Source organism: Danio aesculapii, chromosome 8, assembly GCF_903798145.1.
Source record: "Danio aesculapii chromosome 8, fDanAes4.1, whole genome shotgun sequence".
In the NCBI taxonomy this organism is placed as follows: Eukaryota; Metazoa; Chordata; class Actinopteri; order Cypriniformes; family Danionidae; genus Danio; species Danio aesculapii.
This window is the reverse complement of record NC_079442.1, coordinates 37,953,283-37,979,029: the sequence shown is the minus strand read 5'-3', so window position 1 is coordinate 37,979,029 and position 25,747 is coordinate 37,953,283. Positions and strand designations below refer to the sequence as shown.

General features: G+C 36.7%; 1 protein-coding gene and 1 long non-coding RNA gene across 2 annotated transcripts in view; one reads left to right on the top strand and one right to left on the bottom strand.

Moving 5' to 3' along the window:
- Positions 1–25,747, bottom strand: part of agbl4 (AGBL carboxypeptidase 4) — a 746,666-nt gene that overhangs the window by 92,987 nt on the left and 627,932 nt on the right. Inside the window, exon 7 of the mRNA XM_056463891.1 lies at positions 4,613–4,702. Coding sequence (XP_056319866.1) covers positions 4,613–4,702 — 90 coding nt within the window. The remainder of the gene's footprint in view (positions 1–4,612; positions 4,703–25,747) is intronic.
- On the top strand, positions 16,022–16,928 carry LOC130233727 (uncharacterized). Its single transcript, XR_008838242.1, has 3 exons — positions 16,022–16,110; positions 16,200–16,294; positions 16,674–16,928. It is a non-coding gene; the product is annotated as an uncharacterized LOC130233727 (long non-coding RNA).

The window sequence follows — 25,747 nt, the reverse complement described above, 5'->3', positions numbered from 1 at the left end:
AGATTTTGTAAATGTGAATGTACAGTGTGAATTATATTTTGTAAATGTATTATTTTTAAGACTGACCTGGCTCCATATGAAGGGAATAAAACATGTCAATAAGTTCACTAACTATATGAACTTACATTTATAAGTGCACAATAAACTGTATTAGCAACACTTTAAACAAAAACAAAACAAAACAAAAAAAAACTATTTTAAACAATATTCATTACTTTTAAATTCATTTTTGTTTTCAAAAAAGAAAGAAACCCTAGAGCATGGAAATAACTTATCCTGTACCATCTGACTATACTGTAAATAATAATGTTCTTCCTCTTGTTTTTTGTCTCGTTTTCAAGAGCAAATGTCGGAAGATTCTTAAATCAAAACACATTTTCCTTCAATTGTAGATTACATGAGATAATTAGTTTAGTTTTTCTATAATACCTATCAAAATTAAGCAAGTTTATGATTAAAACAAGAACGAATATCTGCCAACGGCCTAAGAAAAACAAATGAAATTCACTCGAAAAATGTTCATATCCCACGGGCAGATATTTGTTCTTGTTTTAGGCATAAACTCATTTAACTGTGTTCAATGTTTCAGAAAGCAGAGCTATTTAAGGATGTTTAAAAATGTTATCACATCATTGTGAAACAAAGACACTGAGGAAGACATTTATTTTTGCAACAGTGATGATGAGAACTTCAGCTCTGATTTTTAAGGCATTAAAGGGATAGTTCACCCAAAAACTAAAAATTATGTCATTGTTGACTCATCCTTTACTTGCTCCAAGCCTATTTCAATTGAACACAAAAGAAGATATTTTAAAGAAAGCTAGAAACCAGTAACCATTGACTTTCATGGTAGGAAAATCAAACACTATGGAAGTCAATGGTTTAGGGTTTTTAGCTTTCTTCAAAATATCTTTTTATATATTTTATAATAGAAGAAAGAAACTCAAAGTTTTGGAACCACTTTTGGGTTAAATTTTAATTCAAACCCCCGTTTAAGCCATGGAAACCTCTAACATAATTCACCTTTAAAAAGACTGCATTGTATCATCATTTGTCAAGGACAAATACACATCTCTGTATTGTATCGCAAAGTAAAAGCAGACCTTCTTCCGTAGAATTGAAGTTATTGATGGTATTGCCTTTGAAATCTGGGCATTCTGTCAGACTGTTGTGTCAGCAAGTGTTGTGCTCCATGACAGGTAAGGTCTTTGCATCTCCGGCTTTAAACAGATTTAGGAGTGATGCAGAGAAGGTGAGCTGACACTTCCTCTAATCTGCCGTACCCTCCCTGACCTCCTGTTTTCCACTCATCCGCTGACCTTCACTCGCGGCAGAGCCCAACAGCAGATAGAACTTACAGGGGTCATAAACTGCCTTTTCTATTTATTTTGGTCCTGTTCTCCTAGGTCCACTTCTGATGTTATCAACATTTTTACATCAAAAAACATCATAATTTAGAGGTAATATGCTATTTTCAGCCCTATTTTGACCACTTCATCAAAACACAATACTTGAATAGACATGGCAAATTGTAGAATAAGAACACTCACTGTTCCCACAATTTTAATGCTACACTTTTAAGATTAGATCCCACAGTTTTGAAACACAGCATGTGTGCCCATCAATGTAAACTTCTGTATGTTTGACTATATAGCGTACATGGGCTACGCACACACTGCATTTTTGTTTTGACAGTTTAATCAGCCCAAACCGGATGGACTCTGATCTTTTTATTTCGGATTTGTGCCACTTTCATATGTAGTATTAAATCAGATACAAATCTGATGTTTTGCAATGCGACCACAGTGTGAACCATTATGTAGGATTTTATGTGACTTCTACATAATCTTAGATCGACATGTGTCATCATTCTGCGCTGCAAACATCATCTACTTCTCAGCAGCATAGCAGAATAGCCTACAGGGCAAATACTTTACTATAAAAAGTTGGTTGTTCATTTTGACAAAGTTTTAAATGCAAAACTGGCGCTTGTTAACTAATCATTAACCTTTTTATAAAATATTATTCAGTTAGATTAAACATAGAAATATGTCCATAAAAAGTGCATATATAAAATCAAAACACATAGGCCTACACAAAATAGCTATATTTTACTTAAATAATTAAAACTTTAACAGACCCAAATATGAAAGATGACTCAAAATGACTTGCAAGATGACTTTCTCGCTCACTCAAAAAGTGACTTTTGCTGCTTGTTCAAACTATTTATTTAAAATAAGTTGAAGCAACACAATTCTTGAGGTTTTTTGTGTGACAACTTAATAGTTTTATGATCAATCCACTTAAATTTGTAAAAACAATTCGGGTTAACTTAATTGATTTGTGTTGGACAACATGAAGGAGGTGTACATTTTGTGCAGTCCAAAGTTGTACTTTTGCGCTTGCGGGTCAGCTTATGACCATAATCTGTTCACACTGGAAATCTGATACTGGCCACATTTATAACAACAATGTGAACAACTATGCAAAAAAATCAGATCTGAGAAAATAATCTGATTTGAGCACTGATTTGAGCCTCGCAGTGTGAACATTGTCTGTTATTACAGATCGATATACTGAGTATTTACACAGCAACGTCTGTTTAAGACTAAGCAATGGTGACTATTTAATAAAACCGTTATTCACAGTTGTGTGGTGCAAAATTACTATAGAGTCAAATGAACTGTAGTCAGCACAGCATTATCTTTTAGTTTGTGTCTTGTTCTTACTGACATGGTCTGGAGCTTCATTACAAATTAAGTTCATCAACTCTTTTTTTTGTGTGTGATTGTAAAGAAGGCAATGCAGTGTATGGGTTTGTCTGAAATCGCATACTTCTAAAGTATGTGGAAAAACAGTACGTAGAATGTCCGAATTAATAGTTTTGGAAAACAATAGGTGAGAAGTACCCAGATGACCTACTACTTCCCGTCAGACTCTAAAATGCACATCCAATGGACTGCTAGATTTTTTTTTTTTTTTTTTTGAATGGGAGTGAAGCTGACACATCTTTTGCTGGCATTTATACTATATTCAAGTAGCGTGCAAATTTTGGACATTTTTCCACAATTTGGGATTGCATAGTGTCTTTTTGTTTTTGCGGTATCATTATCATTTGGCTACTCATGCTTTTACTCAAATCAATCCACAAATCAGTCGGTTGGAGCTAATAAGTAAGGCCCAATCCCAATTCTACTTTTGACACCACTATAACACCTGCACATGTCATCATATGTCATCGCAATCACTTGTTTCATATGAAATCAATGATCTCGTTGTGTCATCTTCAGGAAATCACTGAAGGCATATATATATATCATATTATAACAATTTAATGAGTCAATAAGCTCGTAACTGTACTGTGCATTTACATCATGGCAATATTATTCTTGTAAACACAAGAAAACAACATTAACATTATACCAAACACTGTAAAAAGGTCATTCTCAGTCAGTAGGCTTTTTTGAAGCCTAGCACGATGGTAAAACACGAACGTGGTTATAATGTATTAAAACATATGCTTGTTTGATGTAAAAAATCGTAATAATGGCAAAAAAAAATACTAATTTGTGCATCTCCTGACTTCCGTGTGCAGCCATGCTGCCGTTGTAGATGGTGTATTCTGGGAAATTTTCTTACCCCTTGGTTTCGAGCGTGGTCCTGAAAAATCTTCATTTGAATGGGTATCTACCCTTTCCCCTTAGCCCTATGCCTTCAAGCTAAAGAAAATTGGGACACCTCTACCCCTTCACGGGATTGCGCAATATCTCACATGACACACAATATTATCCTCTCAATAAATCTGCATCCATTCGTGCTGGTCTTTTGAGGTAATTTCAATTTATTCTTGATGGTAAATCTCCTCCCAAAATGACAGCAACCTATTTGTTTACAAGTTTGAGGGCATTCAAGAAGTTGCTGCCATGTGATTTGCATTTGAATACTGGAGGCGGGAAATCATGAGGTCAGATGGGACAGACTTTATCTCGCGTTAGTTTCATAAAGATTACAAAACCAGAGAACATTTGTTTTAAGAGTAATTGGCTAATTTAAAAGTTTTATTTAGCTTTATGTATGTTTTTGCTGAGATTCCAGACCATTTGATGACCCCAGAGAGCTCATAACAATAACTACAGAATAAAAAACAGCATGTCTGGACTGAGCCCCTCCTCCGGAGAATCATCAGTCTATAGCAATCAATGACTGGCTTCTTCATTAGAACCTCCATATTGATCGATGCATTCTTTTACCCATCCAAAACTATATGAGTAACGTGCCTTGTGTATTTTATAGTCTTTGCTATTGTATAATAAATATGCCCATTTCAGAAACTGCCATTTTGACAGACAGCCTTCAATAAAAAGTTTAGACTAACATGAAAGTTTTGAGATCTGAAACTCATGGGATGCTTTATAGTACAATAACCTCTCATGAGTGAAAAGATGAAGGGGATTTTGATTTCTCAGTTCATGACCTGCTTTAAAGTACAAGAGAAGATGTGTTCTGTGAGGCCACAGAGGCCGTTGGTCAGTGTTTTGTGTTTCAGCAGATTACAGGATCTCAGGACATCATTTGCCTTGTGTTTGTGTGTTGAGACGAGACAAGGTCTTACCCTGACAGATGAAGGAAGCAGGTGATTCTCCGGGGTGAACGCGGGCTGTGAGAAATACCACCCGCTTTTCTTGCTCTTGTTTCAGATGGGCTGAAACACACACACACACACACACACATAAATGCAGAAAGGTTAGTCTCAGCAGGTAGGGGTCCTGGCAGGATGGTATGTGTGTGGTCAGGAGCCATATGTCTGGACCCTGGAGTTTCGGACCTCAGACGTGCCGCAGGAAACCCAGTATGACAGAACAGGAGTGATAGGAAATGTCAGAGCTAATGAAGACTCCACAGGAGGACAAAACACTACGACGTACTGATCACAGAAGCAGAAGAAAAACACCTTGTGGATGGTGAGGGATTCTCCAGCTCCTATCTCTTCTCAATTAAGACTTTAAAATCAAAACACACAAATAAAATTAAGAACAAAGGCACTTTCGAGTCTTCATAATATTAAAGCTACATTTTAACATCTAAACACCCACATAAAATGAAAGAAATAGCCATATTCACGTCATAAAGCTACATTTTAACATCTAAACACCCAAATAAAATAAAAATAGCCTTATTCAAGTCATCATAATGTTCTAAAGCTACATTTTAACATCCAAACACCCAGAAAAAATTAAGAAAATAGGCACTATCAATTGTTTATAATATTCCAAAGCTACATTAACATCAAAACACAAAAATAAAATTAAGAAAATAAACACTTTCAGGCCATCATAATATTCTAAATCAACATTTTAAAAATACACACACCTAAATAAAATAACAAAATAGCTACTTTCAAGTCTTCATAATATTCTAAAGCAATGGTCTCAAACTCAATTTCTGGAGGGCCGCAGCTCTGCACAGTTTAGCTCCAATCACCTCCAACTTACACCTGCTTAATAGTCTCTAGTAGTATTGAATACCTTGATTAGTTGCATCAGCTGTGTTTGATTAAGGTTGGAGCAAAACTGTGCAGGGCTGCGGCCCTCCAGGAATCAAGTTTGAGACCTATGTTTTACAGCTACATTTTAACATCAAAACACCCAAATAATAAAAAAAAAAAAAATAGCCCCTTTTAAGTCTTCACTATGTTCTAAAGTAACATTTAATCATCAAAACACCCCAAATAAAGTGAAGAAAACAGCCACATTCAAGTCATCATAATATTCTAAAGCTACATTTAAACATCAAAACACCTAAATGAAATAAAAATAGTCATTCGAGTCTTCATAATATTCTAAAGCTACATTTTGACATCCAAACACCCAAATAAAATTAAGAAATAGGCACTTTCAAGTCTTCATAATATTCTAAAGCTACATTTTAACATCCAAACACCTAAATAAAATAAAAAAATAACCACTTTCAAGTCATCATAATATTCTAAAGATACATTTAAACATCAAAACACCTAAATGAAATAAAAATAGCCATTCAAGTCTTCATAATATTCTAAAGCTACATTTTAACATCCAAACACCTAAATAAACTAACAAAATAGCCACTTTCAAATCTTCATAATATTCTAAAGCTACATTTTGACATCAAAACACCCAATTAAAATTAAGAAATAGCCACTTTCAAATCTTCATAATATTGTAATCCTACATTTAATCATCAAAACACCTAAATAAAATAAAAAATAGCAACTTTCAAGTCTTCATAATATTCTAAAGCTTACATTTTAACATCCAAAACACCCAAATAAAGTGAAGAAAATAGGCACTGTCAAGTCTTCATAATATTCTAAAGCTACATTTTAAAATCCAGACACCGAAATAAATTTAAGAAAATAGACACTTTCAAGTGATCATAATATTTTAAAGCTATACATTTTCCTCTATGTGCAAAAACTGCTGCATAATGTCTTGTGTGCCAATGATGCTCAAGTCATTATATGAGTGATAATAATAAATACGCTTGCTTTAGCAAGTGTCACTAATTAGCATTTATCAGCATAACCACAATATGCGCTCAATATTTAATAAAAACATACGTTTTTTTTCTCCATTTCCATTAACGCAGACCATTTATGTAAATTAAGCTGAAATGGGTCATTCAGGAAAAGTCATTAAAAGTTATTAAAGACAGTGAGAATTACATCGTTATGTAGAGGTTAGCTAATTCATAATAGAGGTCATTTATATATAGAAGTATTTAAGTTAGCCTTTTTAAACAGCCTGTTTAATCTGAAGGGTCAGAGAGAGAGATCGGTAAAGTGGTCATGTAAAACTAAATGATAGTTGTTTTGGTGAAATGTAGCATACAATAACTGTGATTCATTTGTAATGATACAAGCTGTATTTAGACAAACAAATGAAACTTAAAAACTTGCTTTGTCAAAATATCCTTATTATTATATTAAATTTTTTTCTACACATAAAATGCTACAAAACCTAATATGAACATTTTAAATATTTTAAAGGATTTTGATAGGCTTGTGAGGTTCCTGTGTGCTTAAATGAATTTCACTTGAGATACTTCATCGCATATGAAATAATGACACCTAGATCTGATTCCAGATCTTTCATCCTCTTCTCCTCTTTTTCAGCCTCCAAACTGATAGAAAGAGGAATTTAATGCAGTGTAAATCAAACCAGTCCCTCTTTGTGAGGTGATGCCAGTTGGGAATGGAACGGGAATACCATTCAAGTTAATGAAAAGAAAGGCTCGGACGAATACGAGAGGACTGCCAACAAAAGCTCTACTTTAAAAGTCTGATGCGCTTGCAGGCAGAGAAGCGAGCATATTTTAGTCTCAGAGCAGTCTGTTCCTCAAGGCGGGACACTACAGGAACACACTCGATGGGGAATTTGTTCGGCCTTCACAGTTTTTTGCTGTCATCGTGTGCATGTGCCGTGGGTTGTCCGAACAGGTAAGCCAGAAAGGACATTTTCTAGGAAGGAAATCACATAATGACCAAGAATTTATACCTGTAGGGAGATGGAAACACTTGCTGTGTGTAAGGCCACTGTTATCATTCTCTATTAGCAGACACATGGATAAAAAATGTTTTAAAGGCAAAACACTGCAGGGTAACACCATTTTTCGTCATCTGTTTTGAGATTTTGGCATTTCAACATTTTTTTTTTCAGTCTTATGTAAAGAAAACATGAAAAATACACTGTTATGCGTTTCATTTGTCGCACCTTATGAACAGTATTTTCTGTATTTTTAATGTTTTTACAGAGCGATGTGTCCATACATAATATGGCTAATTATATATTGAAAAATATTGAAATGTTTTTGCTAATAATGCAAATAAATGCACTGTATAATAATACATATAAAACAAATAAATCCAATATGAAGGACTGGTGGAAGAGTGTTGCATTTATTGATACCGCACGTCGAATGGAAAGAAAAAAAAAACTTCCGCATTTTGCGATGTGTGTGTGTGTGCGGTCCTTTACTGACAGCAGAGTGTATGGATCTTGTCACAAAATGCGGCGAAAAGTCCTACATGACGGTAATAGTTTGATTGCGGTGTTTACTTCAATAATGCCACTAATAAATGCATACTCCACGTGTCTTCATTCCATTTCTGTTTAGTTCAGTTTTACATGGTAGACTCTTAATCAGAGTATTGTCTTAATTATATTAAAATCGTATAAGTATTGTTGCCTATGTAAACATACTCAATGTTCGACACAACCACACCATCAGGGCTCTGCGAACTTGGCTTTGCGAAGCAGCATTTTCTGTATGTACTAACAACAAAAGCAAGTAAGCTATGGCTCATGCTTATTGACAGTGGAAGATAATTTACGGTTAGTTGTGTCAGGAATCTGACCACAGATTAGCATGTTGTCCTCAAAGAAAAAGGCTCAGCCATCACACTGAATCAGGTAAGCTATATATTTGTTTCGATGCAATTAATTCTACACACTTTAAACGCAGCAAGTAATATGTGAATGATGTTTGCGCATGCATTATAATTTTGGCTGGGGGGGGGGGGGGTTGTTTGGTGATGGAGGGGGGGGGGGGAGTGAAATTGGACAAACTTGGGGGAGTGTGTGTCCTAAAAGTTTGAAAACCACTGCTCTAAAATAGACTAATCCGAAGGAAAATAAATTATTGAATGAATAACCTTGCATGTTTAGAGTGTAATAGTTTTTTTGTATGCTCACCTGCAATGTCTTAAAAGACTGACACTGATCTACTAAAATGCTAAACAATTTGTCTTTGAACTAATATGGATGATACTATTCAATGCAAGAGTAATGCATCAAGATGAAAAATAGACATGGGATGACAGATCATGCACTGTCTTGTGTGCGTCAGGGGAATATCATAGAATAATAACACACACGCGCGTGCAGAAGCCTTAGCAGTCATATGAAAAACCAGAACACAGGTCAATCCTCAAAGAGATCCTCCTCACTTCCAGACTTGACCACGTATGAAACATTAAAATATCCAGATGCATTATTCAACAGGCTCCTTGAATATTATATCCATCCATCACTAGCTGTAAAGACAAGCATGGCCTAATACATTATGTCTATGGTGACGGGGCTCCCGCGGGGCCGTCTTAAAGTCTGTAAGGGATTGCGAAAGCTGAAGGCAAATGATTAGAACTGTACCTGAGATCGCGGTGGCAGTTGTGCTCTCAAAGCAGTTCAAGGAAACCTGTCGTCTCATAGAGGCCCCTTTTACCAGGAGCAAGCAGGATTGGATTTATAACAATTTACTGTGGTAACAACAGCTTGTGCCAAAATAACATTTTCAGTACAGTTATTGCTAATACAATAAAGCTGTGGGAAATTCACTACCACTTTCATCGCAAAAGAAATGCTACATTGTTCCTGTACAGCAGAGGGTTCTATAATGGAACACATGCAACGTATAATGCATAAATATAAGAAAATATAAATAGCATAACTCAAAATAGTGGTAATCAAATTATTGTTACTACTGATTTTTTTTTTTTAGATTACCAAAAAGATTACTTTGAATTTTAATATCAGTTTAACAATAATTTAGCAATTATTAACTTAAAAATATATAAGTTTATTATATATATAAAATTATTGACTTGCATTACTTGAATGATCTATGGCTGTTTGGATGTTTTATCATGTGTCCTGAAAAAAAAAAAAAACTTCTGCATTCTTTGGTTTTCTCATATATACTGTATATTTGACCCATTTCTAGCTGAAACCGCATAGACTCATGTACTATTGCAAAAGGTGAAACATTTACTGACACTCAAGAACCATTCAACAGGATGTCATGCAACTTTTTTTCCATTGTTTAAATATCTTTATAATATTTCCCTAAACTAATCTAATACTTTCCTAGAACGCAAAATTTTAAATTGCCATCTTAAATATCAGGTTTATTTATATGTTTGTTTAGAAATTGCAATTAATTTGTATTTTGAAGAGGCACTGTGACCATTAATATATCATCAAATGATTTTATTACTCTTAATATGTCTGACACTTTTTAATATATAAATAATAAACGGTAACACTTTAGTTTAGGTCACAATTCACAGTATTAACAAACCATGAATAACACTACTACATTAGAAAGCTACTAATTAGTGGTTTAATAAATGTGAGTAAGGTAGAAGTTGGGTTTAGGTTTTGGGTAGAATTGGGGTTGCAGAATAAGATCATACTTCATATCTACTGATGAACAGTTCATATCTTAATAATGGGCAGGTAATAAGCCAGTAGTTAATAGCATGAATTGTGACCTAATCTAAACTATTATTGCACTATCACTAATAAATTCACATTTCAGTGGTTCTATAGATAATTCTAAAATAGCAGGGTAATCATTATTTGTTATTATTTATTACAACATATACAGTTGAAGGTTAAAATTAGTAGCCTTAATTAATATTTTACTACAATTATGGTTGTATTATTGTATTAATATTGTTTAAGGAAGAGCAAGGAAAAGTATTTGGCTGAAATATTTTTTGTTTGTTTATTATTAGCTCCCTTAAAAAATTGATCAATTGCCTACAAAATTAACCACTATTGTGCATTGACTTGCAAAATTAACCCAACTTTCCTAGTTAAACTAATTAGCAAATTTAGTCATGTAAATAGCTCTTTAAGCTGAATACTAATATCTTACTAAATAACTAGTAAAATATTATCTACTGTCATCAAACAACAGCAGCAGCACTTGGAAAATATTTTTTTAATTAAAATAAAAATCTTCCATTTCTCCCATATACAGTTCATTTAGTCCATAAAAAGTGGATCTTTGCGATTATAGGCCCTATTTAGGCTACTATTTAATTATGTTATAAAATTAAAATACTGTATTTTAGTAAAATTGTAAACACTGTTTTAGCTGAATTGGATTGGTCTGATGGTCATCCTAACCCAAAAAAAATGTGCTGGATAACAACAATAGCCAAAATATTTCAGATTCATTTTAATATGGTCCGCTTTTAGTGCTTCACACCTTTTTATTGGGTATTTTTTTGTTTCAAGATTAATGTCCAAGATGAAATATTTTCTCTATTTAAAAACAATACAGTTGTAAAAGTTGACTTCACTTTCGTCAGATTGTATGTTTTCTTGCACAGCTGGATGAAAAATTGTGTGCAATTGGCTAAAACTGATTATCTGAAGTCACACCGAAGCAACAGCCAACAGAGGATTCCACTTGATCTTAAAACCTTTTTCCATGGATTATTTTCACTATTTATGATGGCATAGCAGACAAAATAGGACAAATGAACTCGGGTATGGGACAAATTCTGGTCAGTGAGGGGTGAGTCTTTCGAACCACCGGAACTCCCCCTGGCTACAGGCCTGCTATAATATGTTAAAAACATATAGTGTTTTTGTAATATTTTAATGTAACATGATACTAATATTGTAAAATAGCTTAATTGGCAATAATATTATTATATTATTAATAGCACAGTCGAATCAATATTGGCAGAAAATATAGTATATTTTTAAAAGAGTTTCCATTCACTCATAGTCAGTGCACAGGATGTAGCAGAAAGCCACACTGCAGTGAACAGATGATTATCTGTCATGTAAAGCAACTGTTACCACATGGAAGCGCACACACACTCTCTCTCTTACACACACACACACATTTTTTTATACACACATATACATATATATACATATTAGGGATGCCACGGTTCTCAATATAATATCGAACTGTTCAGTACAACCTCCACGGTTTAATACGCGCTTGTGAATTGTGGTTTTCTCGGTTTTGCGTTTAAATAATTGATGTGCGTTTTATATCTCCCCAAATTGACTGTGTGTGCCTGTAAGTCCATGAGCTGAGATGAGGAAACTCCTCCCCATGAGTAAATATCCAATCACTATGCTTTAAAGTTAGGGGGCGCTTAACCATCATTCCACACTTTAACATGGCGAACGGCGGTGAAGTGAGGCTGAGGCAACAGTACGAGAAAGCGCCAGCGTCTTTCAAATCTGCGGTGTGAGGACATTTCGGTTTTGCCGGTAAGTATAATGCCAATGAAAGAAAAAATAGTGAACAAAAAATAACTGTGTGCAAGCATTGTTTTACACGTATAACCATGAGTGCACATCTGCAGCGCCATCACCCAGCAATATCACTGTCTGAAGGCAGCATAGTAGAGAAGGCAATAAAGTCCTCCAAATAGCAACAATCCCTCGCTGAATCTTTCAAGCAAACACATAAAAATAACAAAGGCAGTGCAGGTGTTTATTGCTAAAAATTTGCAGCCGTTTTCGGTGATTGGACATGTGGGCTTTTGTCATCTTATAAAAGCACTCGATCCGCATTACAGACTACAATTTCGCATTTTTTTCAGCACCGAGATTATTAGGATGGTTTATCTTTACTTAAGTACAAATATGTTTATTTGAAATGGCCAATTTATCTTTATTAAACTTCACATGTATGTTTATTTTCAAAGTGTTAAAAAAACCCAGGTGTGAATTGAACCGTGGGCTAACAGTATTGTTGCATCCCTAATATATATATATATATATATATATATATATATATATATATATATATATATATACATACATACATACACACACACACACACACGCACACATACATACATACACACACACACACAACCATATATACATACATATACACACACACACACACACGGACACACACACACACACACACACACACACACAACTTTCCCATGAGACTGGCTTGTCTTGTACGTCCGGTCAATAATATATCACAGCCTCTCTCGCTGTGTCCTAAACGACTCTGGTGATCGTTGAGCTCATTGCTATGTACACAAGCCTAATATCTTATTGATCTCATCTGGGTTTGTGCTGAGCTGCAGGAAATGCTGATTGCCACTATGCAACATTCACCCATATATATTCTAATCTGCTTCCTGGGGCCTGAAAACACTTCAGCGCGGCCTGCAATCATAAAACATTCGTCGAATTTCCCAGGAAAATTTCTCTCGCCACCTCTCCGTCCTTCACAGAGATGGATGGCTTTGCCATTCAGAAGTCTCAGTGGAAGGGCTCGGGCATTTGCTGGGAATGTGAGCGCTTGCGTTTTAGCAGGCGCCTGGTGTGTGGGTCCATCAGTTATAAATCCCACCTCGGGCCCGACCCGCCGCAAACAAGCCAATGGATGTAAAACAATGCAGCAGCCTGGAGGCAAAACGCGGGACAGATGGAGCGAAGTGTGCGTTTATGTTGTGCGTGCCTATAGACCTCCCTCCCCATTAAAGCGAACAGCCCTGAAACATTCATTACGTGTCACTCGCAGCCATTCCATACGCTTCCTTTCAGAATTAATACCGTGTGAGATGTATTTTTAATGTTCATTTGCGTCAGTGTTTTTATCAGCGTTTTCCAGAGGGCCCGCAGCTTAGCAGAGAGCAAACGTTTATCTTTATGTTGAGAACTGCTGCATGAGCTTCTCTTTCTTTTGCTCTCAAACACACAACACATGTCTGACTTGGAGGAGCTTGAAGTTCTTTGACCTGCAGGTGGTGCTAAAGATCAACAACAGACTCCGATTCTCCAAGCCTGCAAAAAAAAAAAAAAAAAAAAAAAAAAAAAAAAAAAAAAAACTCTTACGAAACAAGACAAATGTGCTTTAGCAATCAGAGAAGTTTTTTTCTCTCCAGTCGTTTCGCTGCATCAGTGCTTTTCTTACACTCTGTTTTCCTTCGACACCCGTCAAGCATCCTGATGCCTTAATGCATGAACTTTACCTTGACCGATTTCATAACCTCGCTTCTCCAGCTTACCTATAAGGACCTGGTGGGACATAAACAAGCGCTCTCTCCTATACACGAGACATGCTCCCAATTAGGCCATAAAGCACCGGTAATGGGCTGACTCTTTTAAAAGGACTCCACAGGCCCGCTCTATATCTCCTTTAATGGTTCTGCCGGCCCGATAGCACTGGGAATCCCTCATCTCAAAGAAGATCCCACCACTCCAAATCATACGAAAGGTCAACAGCCCCGTTCGGCTCCTTCTACTGCTCCCCCACTTCCATTAGGAAGGCGGAGGGGAAAAATGAGAGTGAGACGGGGGAGAAATTTTATGTTGACAACCTTGGCGGAGACGGCCACCTCAGCACATTTCTCACCTGAGAGCACAAGTCGCAGCATTACCGACATGACGAGAGGAAATAAAGAATTAAACGCAAGAGTATTATGATCTGGTGCGATAAATATGTAAATGGAATCAAAAGAGGAGAAGTGTCTTTGATGAAAAAAAAGTGAAAAATCTAATGGATTTTGAAGGTTATGCAGATTGTGCGTTTCGGCTTTTCTCCTGCAGTCGACGTGCCACTTTTAATGCAAGCTGATAAGACATGAAAAGGGCCCTGACGTAACACAATTACCTGGGATCTTTAGGAGAGCTGGAACCCGAGCAGATCAAATTCAGCAGAAATGGCAGCTTGGCTCTGTTCAAGACGAGACGAGTAAGTTTCATCACGCCGGCCTGAGATAGATGACTCAAACATGACAGGCTGCATTTATTTCTGCTGTGTCCTTTCTGTAGGGTCAGACAAGATGCAGAGTCCAGATCTGCTGCTCAATAACCACCAGCTTTCCATTTTTATAAGCATTGATAACTATGATGGACGTGCAGAGAGGTAGAGCTGAATCAAAGTCTGGGAACAGTATAGTTGAAAAGTTTTTTGTAGCTTAATTCAAGTTTTATTATCTTGCACAATTACCCTGTTGAGTATTTATTTATTTAGATTGTTATATGTGACCCTGGACCACAAAACGGTATATACACTCACGGGCCACTTTATTAGGTACACCTTACTAGTCCAGGTTGGCCCCACTTTTGCCTTCAGAACTGCCTTAATCCTCTGTGGCATCGATTGAACAAAGTACTGGAAATATTCCTCAGAGATTTTGGTCCATTTTGACATGATAGCATCAAGCATTTGCTGCAGATTTGTTGGCTGCACATCAAGGATGCCAATCTCCTGTTTCACCACGTCCCAAAGGTGCTATTTGAGTACAATGAACTCATTGTGATGTTTAAGAAACCAGTCTAAGATGATTCATGCTTTATGATGTGGCGTGTTATCCTGCTGGAAGTAGCCATTACACTGTAAAAAATGAATCTTGAGGCTTGTAATTTTCATTAAAAAAATTAATGTGGTCATTAAAAATAATGAGCATATTTTCTTTAAAAAATTGATATTCTGGATTTATTATAAAATATTAAGGAGATTTCGCTAATATAACTAAGATTTTAATTTTACTTATTTTTTTAAGTAAACTAGTGCAATTATTAAGCTTAATTTGAGAAACCAGTTAAGCTAATAAAATTGAGGAAAGATGGCTTCACGTTTATTTTAAGAAAATTCACTCAATTATGTGGATTTGATTGAGATGTTTGCATTTGAATCTCAACAACGGCAGTGATCAGACGACATTTTGAAGGAGCAGATCAACAGCAAGCATGTTAAGAGGTAAGCATTAACAGTTTATCATTTTATCGTCAGTTTATTAACAGTTTATCGTCTTAAATAGCCTAAGCTCTTTCAGGAAAGACACATGCTGTTCAAACTTGTTCAGGAGCTTAGTTTTTGCCATATGATGTATATAGGGATACACGGGTATTTTTAACCACCTATTCCTATTTGAAATTGATTTGCTTCAATGTTCATTCGGAATTATATAATGAAGTTGAACAAATTATTTGCATCGTAATATTTAACAGCAACGATCAGGCAACAGTTAAGCAGACGAACAACAGTGAGCTTGTTAAGTGGTAAATCTAAGCTAAGCTAAGTTAGCTAGCTATTCAATGGGGTTTATGTACAGCTAGTGCTTTTCCATTTCATAAGGTTCCTTTTACAGCATTGCTGATGTAATGTAATGAACTGTGTTTATATATAATACTGCACATAAATACTAATATTTGTTTGCTTCATTTTTCAGTTTAATGAAGAAAACGTTTGCAGAGTTTTCCTACTAAAGAGGAGCAGTTTACTACAGTTTACTTCTACTAAAGAAGGCAGATTTTGATAAAGAGAATGGGTGCCATACATCAGGTATTTTTAATAATGTTATTTGTGTATTATTATTATTATTATTATTATTATTATTATTATTACTAATTTCTACACTTTTTTTGCATCAGACCTCACATTAAATCAGGGATGAATCGAGAGATGTCGTCCTCTGTTGCTGGTCTATCTGTATGAATAAGAGGAAGAGCTCATCCAGGAGTGCAATGTAAGTGTCTTAAACTGTTTCAGATATTTATGATCTTCAGAAAACTGCATTTTATATTTTTGCATGCTTACAAAAAATATATAGCTCAAGCATTACACTGTTGAATGCACTATTCCTTGTATAAACATGGTTTGTTTTTATAAATGTCTGTACACTAGTATACATTAAACAGCCTGTCCATTATAAGTCAAAATACTTGTGTATTTGTGTCTGTCAGCAACATCTACTCAAACATTATGAAAAATTACTGTTCACAGATATAAAAAGAAATGGTTTATTTCATTAATTTATTTCCTTAATGTGTTTTAGTAAACCTTAAACATTTGAAATGTACAACTGCATAATTTCAATATAATAAACGTAAATGTTTATTTTACAGTGTGGGAATGCACAGAGAATTGCTGTCTGTCAGAGGGATGACCAACCATGAGGACTTCTGCATTGTCTTGGAGGATAAGTGAGTCATGGCTAGCCTGGAAAATCTAGAATCGCTGAACTGGATTTATACAAATATTCCACAAATTAAAATCACTTACAAAGAAACGAATATTAAGTTTGCAATACACAAATTCTGTCAAATATTGTCTAAAATGTGACTATTCCTACAAAGGAAAGTTGACAGGTCAGTTTTTTCCATGACATAGATAAAGGAATTTTTATCAGAGATTAACATTGCTGTAAATTTTACATAGATTTGTTTAACATATTGTACCATTTTGTTATCAGTGTAACATGTAATAAAATGGTATTTGGCCTAAATGTATTGTGTATGTATTTCATTATACATTAAATATTTTACATTTCATGAATGAGTAATTTTCAGTAATAAATTTGAGTAAATGGTGATTTATTTGCATATATTATAAAAGCACATTCCACTAATAATATTAAAATCATCATCTATCACTTAAAAAAACTAGTAATTTTCACATGATTCTTTCAAGTGGTTTTTGTTAAAAAAAAAATAAATATGAGTAAATGGTGGTGGATTAGCTTAAATTATAAAAGCACATTCCGCTAATAATATTAAAATCTTCATCTATCACTCAAAACATTTAGTAATTTTCACATGATTCTTTCAAGTGGTTTTTGCTAAAAAAATCAAGTCTTGAAATTTACTTAAAAATAATACGTGCAATAGTGTTACCACAATTTTTTTTTGTAAATAGCACATAAGATTTTTTACAGTGTAGAAGATGGGTACACTGTGGTCATAAAGGGATGGACATGGTCAGCAACAATACTCGGGTAGCTTGTGTCGTTGACATGATGCTCAATTGGTAGTAATGGGCCCAAAGTGTGCCAAGAAAATATCCCTCACACCATTACACCACCACCCCCAGCCTGAACCAGTGATACAAGGCAGAATGGATCCATGCTTTCATGTTGTTGACGCTAAATTCTGACTCCATCCGAATGTCGCAGCAGAAATCGAGACTCATCAGACCAGGCAAGGTTTTTCCAATCTTCTATTGGAAAAATTGGTGAGCCTGTGCAAATTGTAGCCTCAGTTTACTGTTCTTAGCTGACAGGAGTGGCACCCGGTTTGGTCTTCTGCTTCTGTAGCCCATCCACCTCAAGGTTCGAAATGTTGCGCGTTCAGAGAAGCTCTTCTGCGTACCTCGGTTGTAATAAGTGGTTATTTTAATTACTGTTGCTTTTCTATCAGCTCGAACCAGTCTGGCCGTTCTACTCTCACCTCTGGCATCAACAAGGCATTTGCGACCACAAAACGACCACTTGCTGGATATTATCTCTTTTTCAGACCACTCTCTGCAAACCCCAAATATGGTTGTGCGTGAAAATCCCAGTAAATCAGCAGTTTCTGAAACACTCAGACCAGCCCGTCTGGCCCCAAAAACCATGCCACATTCAAAGTCACTTAAATCTCCTTTCTTCTCCATTCTGATTCTTGGTTTGAGCTGCAGCAGATTGTCTTGACCATGTCTAAATGCATTGAGTTGCAACCATGTGATTAGTTGATTAGAAATTTGCGTTAACGAGCAGTTGGGCAGGTGTATCTAATAAAGAGGTCAATGAGTTTATTTGTGTATGTAAATTACACATTTTTCCAACAGTAAATATTTCAAAACTTTTTTGATTTACACAATTATTTAGACCATTTTAAAACACACTTTCCTCAATATTTTGAACTCTCAGATTCTAGATTTTCAAATAGTTGTATCTCAGCCAAAGTTTTTACTATCTGAAACATACATCAATAAAACAGTTTATTTATTCAGCTTTCAGATTAGATAAACATCTTTTTTTTCACTGGTTTTGTGGTCCAGGGCTACATATATGTAATAATGTAATATATGTTAATACACATTTTAAAACCATATTCTCTGCCAAAAGAGTGAGTGGCAAACATTTGGTTAGCAGTGTGAGGAATACAGTCACAGTTCTGTGCCCTCCAAACCTTCACCCCAGCAAAACAAGGGCCTTACTCCCTCCAAAAGCATTCAGTTATTCCAAACGGCACGCGGCACCTTCACGCTGGAGTGAATTAGCATCAGTTTGCAGCAGAAGTGGAATGACACGCTCGCCCGTGTGTGCGTCATATCAGCCGACACGGACTAGCTGTAAATTGTCAGTAGTGTTAAATTTATACAGGGCGCAGGCTGCTGTACAGGGTGCTGGAGCCGAACAGTCATCAACCTCCCTCTTTCTCTCGCTCCCATCTCACTTTATTCTTCAAGGACAGGGCTCAAAAAGAAATGGAGCTTTATGCCTGTGGATTCCTGCCTGTGTACAGGTCAGGTGGAGGCAGAACAGGAAGCGCGCACAGCGTCTCCTCGTGGATTTTCGCACGCCACAAGGTCATAAAGCATTTTTCACCTCTTGCACTCCTCGACGTTCCTCTCTCACCACCAAGCATCCGACTGCCTCTTCAGTCTGTTTCTATTCAAACGCTGGCCTCTCTGAAAGAAGCCCGTTGAATGCATCCATCTTGTTCTTTTACATCACATTTATTTCCAGGTCTGAGCCGGACTATGAAAGAACCACAAAGTCAATGGGAAAACAGAGGTCAGGAAGAGAAGAGGAAAAAAAAAAAAGAGCACAGCCAGGTCAACAGAGTCAGAACTGAGCCTATGAGTGGGAGCTGAAGTGAGCAATCAAGGGCCGGAGAGATTTTGGATTTCTTCAATGCAGTGTGAGAAGCGAGTCTCTCCAGAGGATTACAATGGCTTGTTATGACACTGGTTTCAGACGGAGATGAAGAGACAGCAAAACTCGGCATGTAAATACAACTCCGAACCCTCTTAAGCCCCGTAGATGGTCCGCAGGGATAAAAGCACCAAGCGCAGGGGTGATTAGAGATCGATTTAGTGCAATCAAGAACCCCCTCTCTCATCTCCGTCAAATGGAGAGATCTCTGTTCTTGACAATTTCACGACAATTGAGGTTGAGAGAGGTGGAGGAAGTGTCAGTCGAAAGGCAAGAGAGCGACAAAGGAAGGGAGTCGTGGAGTGAGAGAAAGAAAAATAGCCATTTAGTGGGTGGTCATTGCTCATTGCATGTTTTAGTCGAACAAAGAACTACAGAGGGTTTGTGTTGCCCAAAACGGCTACTAATTAAGCTAATATGGAAAAGGTCAATCTGTGATCGAACCCCACTGGCAGAGACAGATTGAATCATAGGGAGAAAGTACTGTATATTTAGTACGTGGCATTGTAATGGGATAAAGCAATAGGAATTCAAACACATTTAATATTTTATTCAGCATAAAAATTAATACACATTAACGTATATGGTAGTACAAACAGATTTTGATATTCAGAAATATTTACAGAATTATTGTTATTATGAGGTAACAAATTGTGTTGTCTTAGAAATAAGATATATTGATTACACATTATATATAATTTTTATAAATGCTTTCAGCATATTATAACAGCTCGTCACCCAGTGATAAGCACAGTGATTCTGCAAAATTAACGTTAAAGTGAGCGGCGTTCATCTGACAGGTCCATTAGCAATAGCATGTTCCCGATAAATATTGGATAAGACGAAATGACCAAGCATCCAGCCCCAAATATACAATCTCATTGAAGCTCAATGTTGTTCTGTGTGGTCATGTGCAAGAAATAATGCTTCAGGATGACCAGATTCAACACTATGTAGAGCTAAAAACCGAGGTTCTGCTTAGCCAAAGACAAAGAAAGAAGACGGAGTTAACGTTATACAAGGCCTAGGTAATAAATTACCAATACACAAAACGACTGCATTCTGACAGAAAACTGCACCTGTGCGGCAGGGTATGTGAACTTAGACATAGAGGTAAAGCTGGTTTTATATTTCGCACATTCAGACTTTCTCCTTAATAATATAAATTCATAAACGTATTATTTGCAAACTCTAAAAAACAAAATCATATTAGCAGCCGATGACTATCAAAGTACAACATTGTTCACAGTCAAATAAACAGTGTTAATGTTGTTTTCAAGTCACACTTGCAGGTTATTTTAGACTGAATATTCAAAGTGCCGTGGTAAACAATATAGGGAGTGTGCCACAAGTTGTCACTGAATGAATGTGTGAATATAAAACCAAGTTTAGCTTAATAACTTACACTTTCACGTTTCATTCTTAGCATTCAGTGTCTGCAGTTTAATTCACCATATGTAACTGTTTTTGCTGAAATCATTGCTGCAATCAAAAACGAGTAATGTGTATGATTCAGCATAGCTGATATGACATGAGAACTGCAGAGTCCAGCATTTTTAATTAGGTCGTCACTTCATTCAGCTCCTTTTTAGCCAAAGACGTCTGCAGTTAGCCTTAAAGTAGTGTGGTGAATGGCAAAATTTAAGTTTTCTATTTTTGGACTTTCAAATTTGGCATACTACCGCACAACACAACATCTTTACAATTGCAGCCTGTGTTTTTTTTTGCAACCGGGGACCCGTGTGACGTCATGTGTGACGTAGGCTGGTAATTGGTCTATAGCACATGTCTTTAGACTGGGGGGAAGCCGGAGCCCCCGGAGGAAACCCACGTGAACACGAGGAGAACATGCAAACTCCACACAGAATTGCCAACTGACCCAGCTGGGACTCGAATCAGCGACTTTCTTGCTGTGAGGCAACAATGCTAAGAACTGAGCCACCGTGTCAACCCTTCAACAGAACAAAAAACTCAAATTGGTCAAGGGCGAGTAAATAATGGCAAAATTTTACATTTTTGTGTGAACTATCCTCTTTTTTTTTGTTTAACCTAATTTGTGTGCAAATGACACTTAGTTTGATATTGCATTTTCTAACACTTTGACACTAACATGACACGTTTTAAACAAAAGCTTTAGTGTCTGAATACTTTTTAGGGGCCACAATATATTTACATGTTAGAGAGAAAGAAAGCGGTTGGATGATTGTGCCTAAAAACATTCTTTGGCATCAACTGACAAATCCAATAGCATCTTTCTATCCTTTTAACATATGAGCTTTCACAGATGACAGACCATGTGAAATTGGGACTTGAAAAAAAGAAAGAAGAAAGAAAACAGAAAACAGCGAGCTGCCTCTTGACATTAAGGAGAATAACAAGAGCGAAAGAAGGAGACAGACAGACAGAGAGGGAGAAATCTGTCATGCTTAAAGCCCTTTTGCCAAATTGCTCGCCCTCGATTTGGCAGCATTGGTCATAGTCTCCCTCCGCTCTCTCCGACTCCTGCCTCGTCCCTTCAAAACAGCGAAAAAAAAAAAAAAAAAAGTATAAAAAAGTAGAGAGAGAAAAGAAAGACGAGATGCCGGTCTGTGCTCTGAACGACAGGGAATCAGAGAGAGGCAATAATAGGGTTTTTTGAAGAATGCACGACTGAACTTTATGGCTGCCTTGCTTGAAAGGATGAGTTAGAAATGAGAAGGAAAAAAGCGGTGGTGATTTCTTTGGGATGTGCCTCTAGCTGTGCCGCCTCCTCCATGTGTGACGGTGGGGGCAGAAGGGCATGAGGGGGAAACCGCTCGCCACTTGACTGCCAACCACTGCTGCCAGGGAAACTGCTCCACTGCTGCTGTGGAAACAGGCCTAGATCGAAACCGCCATTGAGCAACCACAAAGGTAAACCTGGCATGAGATTCAAGAAGCTTTTAAAGGCTGAGCTACAGCATACCTGCAAGACAGAGAGGGAGAATGATGGGGTAAAACTGGTAATCCTGCCCTTTATTTAACCAGCGGAGAATGTGCTTTCAATATTTTTCAAAGTCTTGTCAGTATTTTACTCCAAAAAAATCCTGCATTAAAAAAAATATTTTTGTTGCTTGTTTAAACTGCATATTTAAAATGAACTGAATAAACAGATGCAGAAAGCAAAGGATGCAGTCACAACCACAAGCACTCTAATCCTTACATATCGCTGGTAAACACAGATCGCATAGAACTAATAATCCGCCATTATATGGACTACAAGATCCAGTCATGTACTGCATACACACACCGGTTTCTAATCCAGTCTGATTGCAAACACTCACAGCTGAACGACATGGACTTTAAAAGCAGCACAGACGCACACACCAGTTGCTGAGTCTTGTTTTACAGTTGTGACATTACAACGTGGTTTCCTTGCCTTCTTTTGCCCTGTTTTTGACCCTCACCTTGTTTGTTTATGTTTTCTGCTGCCTGTCTGTACTGATCAATTGCCTGCGTTTTGACTACGACTCTGGATTTGCCTTCATACATCGGATTGCAACCTGACTGTGACTGTTACTTGCCTGAACAATCTCAATAAACCTTTGGATCCGCACCCCTATTGTCAGCATCACTTTATATTACAGATGTCATTGACTATATGGTTTTCCAACATTCTTCAAAATATCTTTTCGTAAGAAATTACACATTTTTTTTGCAAACTGCTTTTTTTTTAAATGAGCTGAAATTATTAAATTATAAAAATTATAAAAATGAGCACAATTATTAAATTTTTAATGTTCAATCCACTTAAAATTGTAAAAACTAAAAAGATAACTTAATTCCTTCATGTTGTCCCAACACAAATCGATTGTGTGGAAGCCGGCATTTTTTACAGCGTAGATAAACTATCCTGTAATAAAAAATTCATTTTCATTTCAAATATCATTTTCTTTCTCTGGATTGCTTTTTAAAACTGTTGGTTGGGTTTAGGGAAGTGGGTGGGCGGTTCAGTCGATCAGTCAGTCAGTCGACAGCGGTCTCTGGTGGATTTATATGAGAACAGCAGGCGGGTATGAGAACGGAAAACTTGAGATCTAAAAAAGCGTACACAGCGGCCTCTAGTGGATTCGCGAAAACAAAGACTGGAAACAACATAGCTCTTGAAAAGTATTTGGCGCTCTCTAGAAATGTATATAGCGGGACATTTTCAGAATGAGCCTTGGTTGTTAATTTTCCTGATCAACTAAGTATAAACCTGTAATAATTAAATGACAAATTAAATGCTCAAATCAACAATGCAACTGATAAATCATATGGACAAACCAGCACCGCAAACAGAGTGATAAATCAAATGCAAATGAGCCAATCAACCAGCCTTTGTGAAAAAAAAAAATTACAAATTGATACAATTTCAAAAATACGAAAACATTTTTTTTTTTTTTTTAAGTGTGCACCTAAACCCCACGCATGACCCTACCCCTGATCCCTACCTCTCATTGGGAGATGAGCAAATCTTACTCAAATGAATGAATGAGATTGTACAAATTGATACGAATTAGCCACTAAATCATAAAATGCCGAATAGCCATGAGATTGCACTGAAACATCCCAACACTGCAGTCAGGAGTCAGACCACATCAACTGCATTGATTTGTGATTCATTCTAAAATAAAGTCTAGTACTCATCAGTTTCACACAGTGGGTTTTCCATGTTTCTTGCAATGCTGCTGAACACATATTGCACATATTACGCTTTTTCTCGATTTCAGCCAGCTCAAGGCAATATATGTGTGCAATATATGCAGCAGACGGTCAGTGAACAGACTGTGGGTGGTTTGTGGGTGTGCCGTCTGAGAGTACCAAAACATAACTAACATTGTGCGTGCAATAACAAACCCTTGCAATCTTAAAAGGTCACTTGGATGGTGTTGGGCTCAATACCATTGCAACATATCTCCGGCTGGGATGAAGCAAGTAATCTTACACACTTCACCCACTCAGAATCCTAAAAAAGCTTGGACTGTAAGCACAGTTGAAATAAAGACAGCTTTTTTAATATAGGTTATTAGTTTCCTGCCCCCCATAGAGTTCTAAATAATTTCTGAACGCAACAATGTCCAGACGGAAAACCTCTCACTGCGCCCAACTTTATTACGTGGTTACAGCTCCAAGGTTTAATTTCTCTCATGATTTTTTTTTTCTCATTCCTCCCTTTCCTTTTCTCACTACATAGTGAGATCCCTGACACTCAATTTACAGCCTCACCATCTCTGTCAATCTCAATCTTATACTCTCTAAAAATATATTCACACACAGGCCTCGCTTTTAGCCCGGGGCAGCAATTGTGGAAGGCAAACTATTTTCTTGAGAGCTTTTCTTTCTTTCTCTCTCTCTCTTTTCTCTGCTGTCTCACTCACCGGGTTGTCAGTGGTTTATTGATTAAGCGGTGAGAGAAGAAGGTCTTTCAGATCTCTCTCCGCACTAATCAGGAGAGAGGGAGCACTTGTGGATGGAGCACAAACTCAACGTGGTCATTTCTCAGATGTCAGTGATCAGAACAAGAAAAGACTTTGATAGGAAAGCACACATAAATACATATTTCATTTTCTAACAGCTGGACTGCGAGCTTTTCGACTGATGTTTTTATACAAAATTAGTCTAGATATTTAGTCTTTTTTAGTTCACTATTAACGTTATTTATCATTATTGTTAATCATTATATATATAGCGATTATCAATATAACTGATTATCGATATACAACTCATCATAGTAGTAATTATTGTTATAGATGTGGCCGATCAGATACATAATTATTTTGCTTTACTCAACAAATAATAATTCACCGTCAACCTCGTCTACCCAGAAAAAGACTGGATGGTCAGTGTATAAAATGATTCCAAGGTATTTACGACGCGAAAAAGTGGCGCTCAGAAATGGACACAGACATGGTCAAGCTTCTATACCAGGGGTCTCAAACTCGCGGCCCGTGGGCAAATTGTGGCTCGTGGGACGATAGTTTGTGGTTCCCGCCTAAATTTGAAGGTTTAATGTCAGTGCAGCCCTTCAGTTTGATATGTATAGCACTTTAAAGTTTTGTGTGTTGAGCTGAACGAACCCACCTATCATGATAGGTGTGGTATATGGCTCTTGGGGGCAGGACATGGACTAGTCTTGACGCAGGCAGAGAAACATTGAAAAAAAAAAGTGAAAGTTACAGCAGCGTTGCCATGGACTGCTTTTTTCCATGCCTACTGGCTGCCTCGTTTCTATTGGGCACACGCAGACATTCATCCCAACGTGCTTCATTCACAGCACTTCAA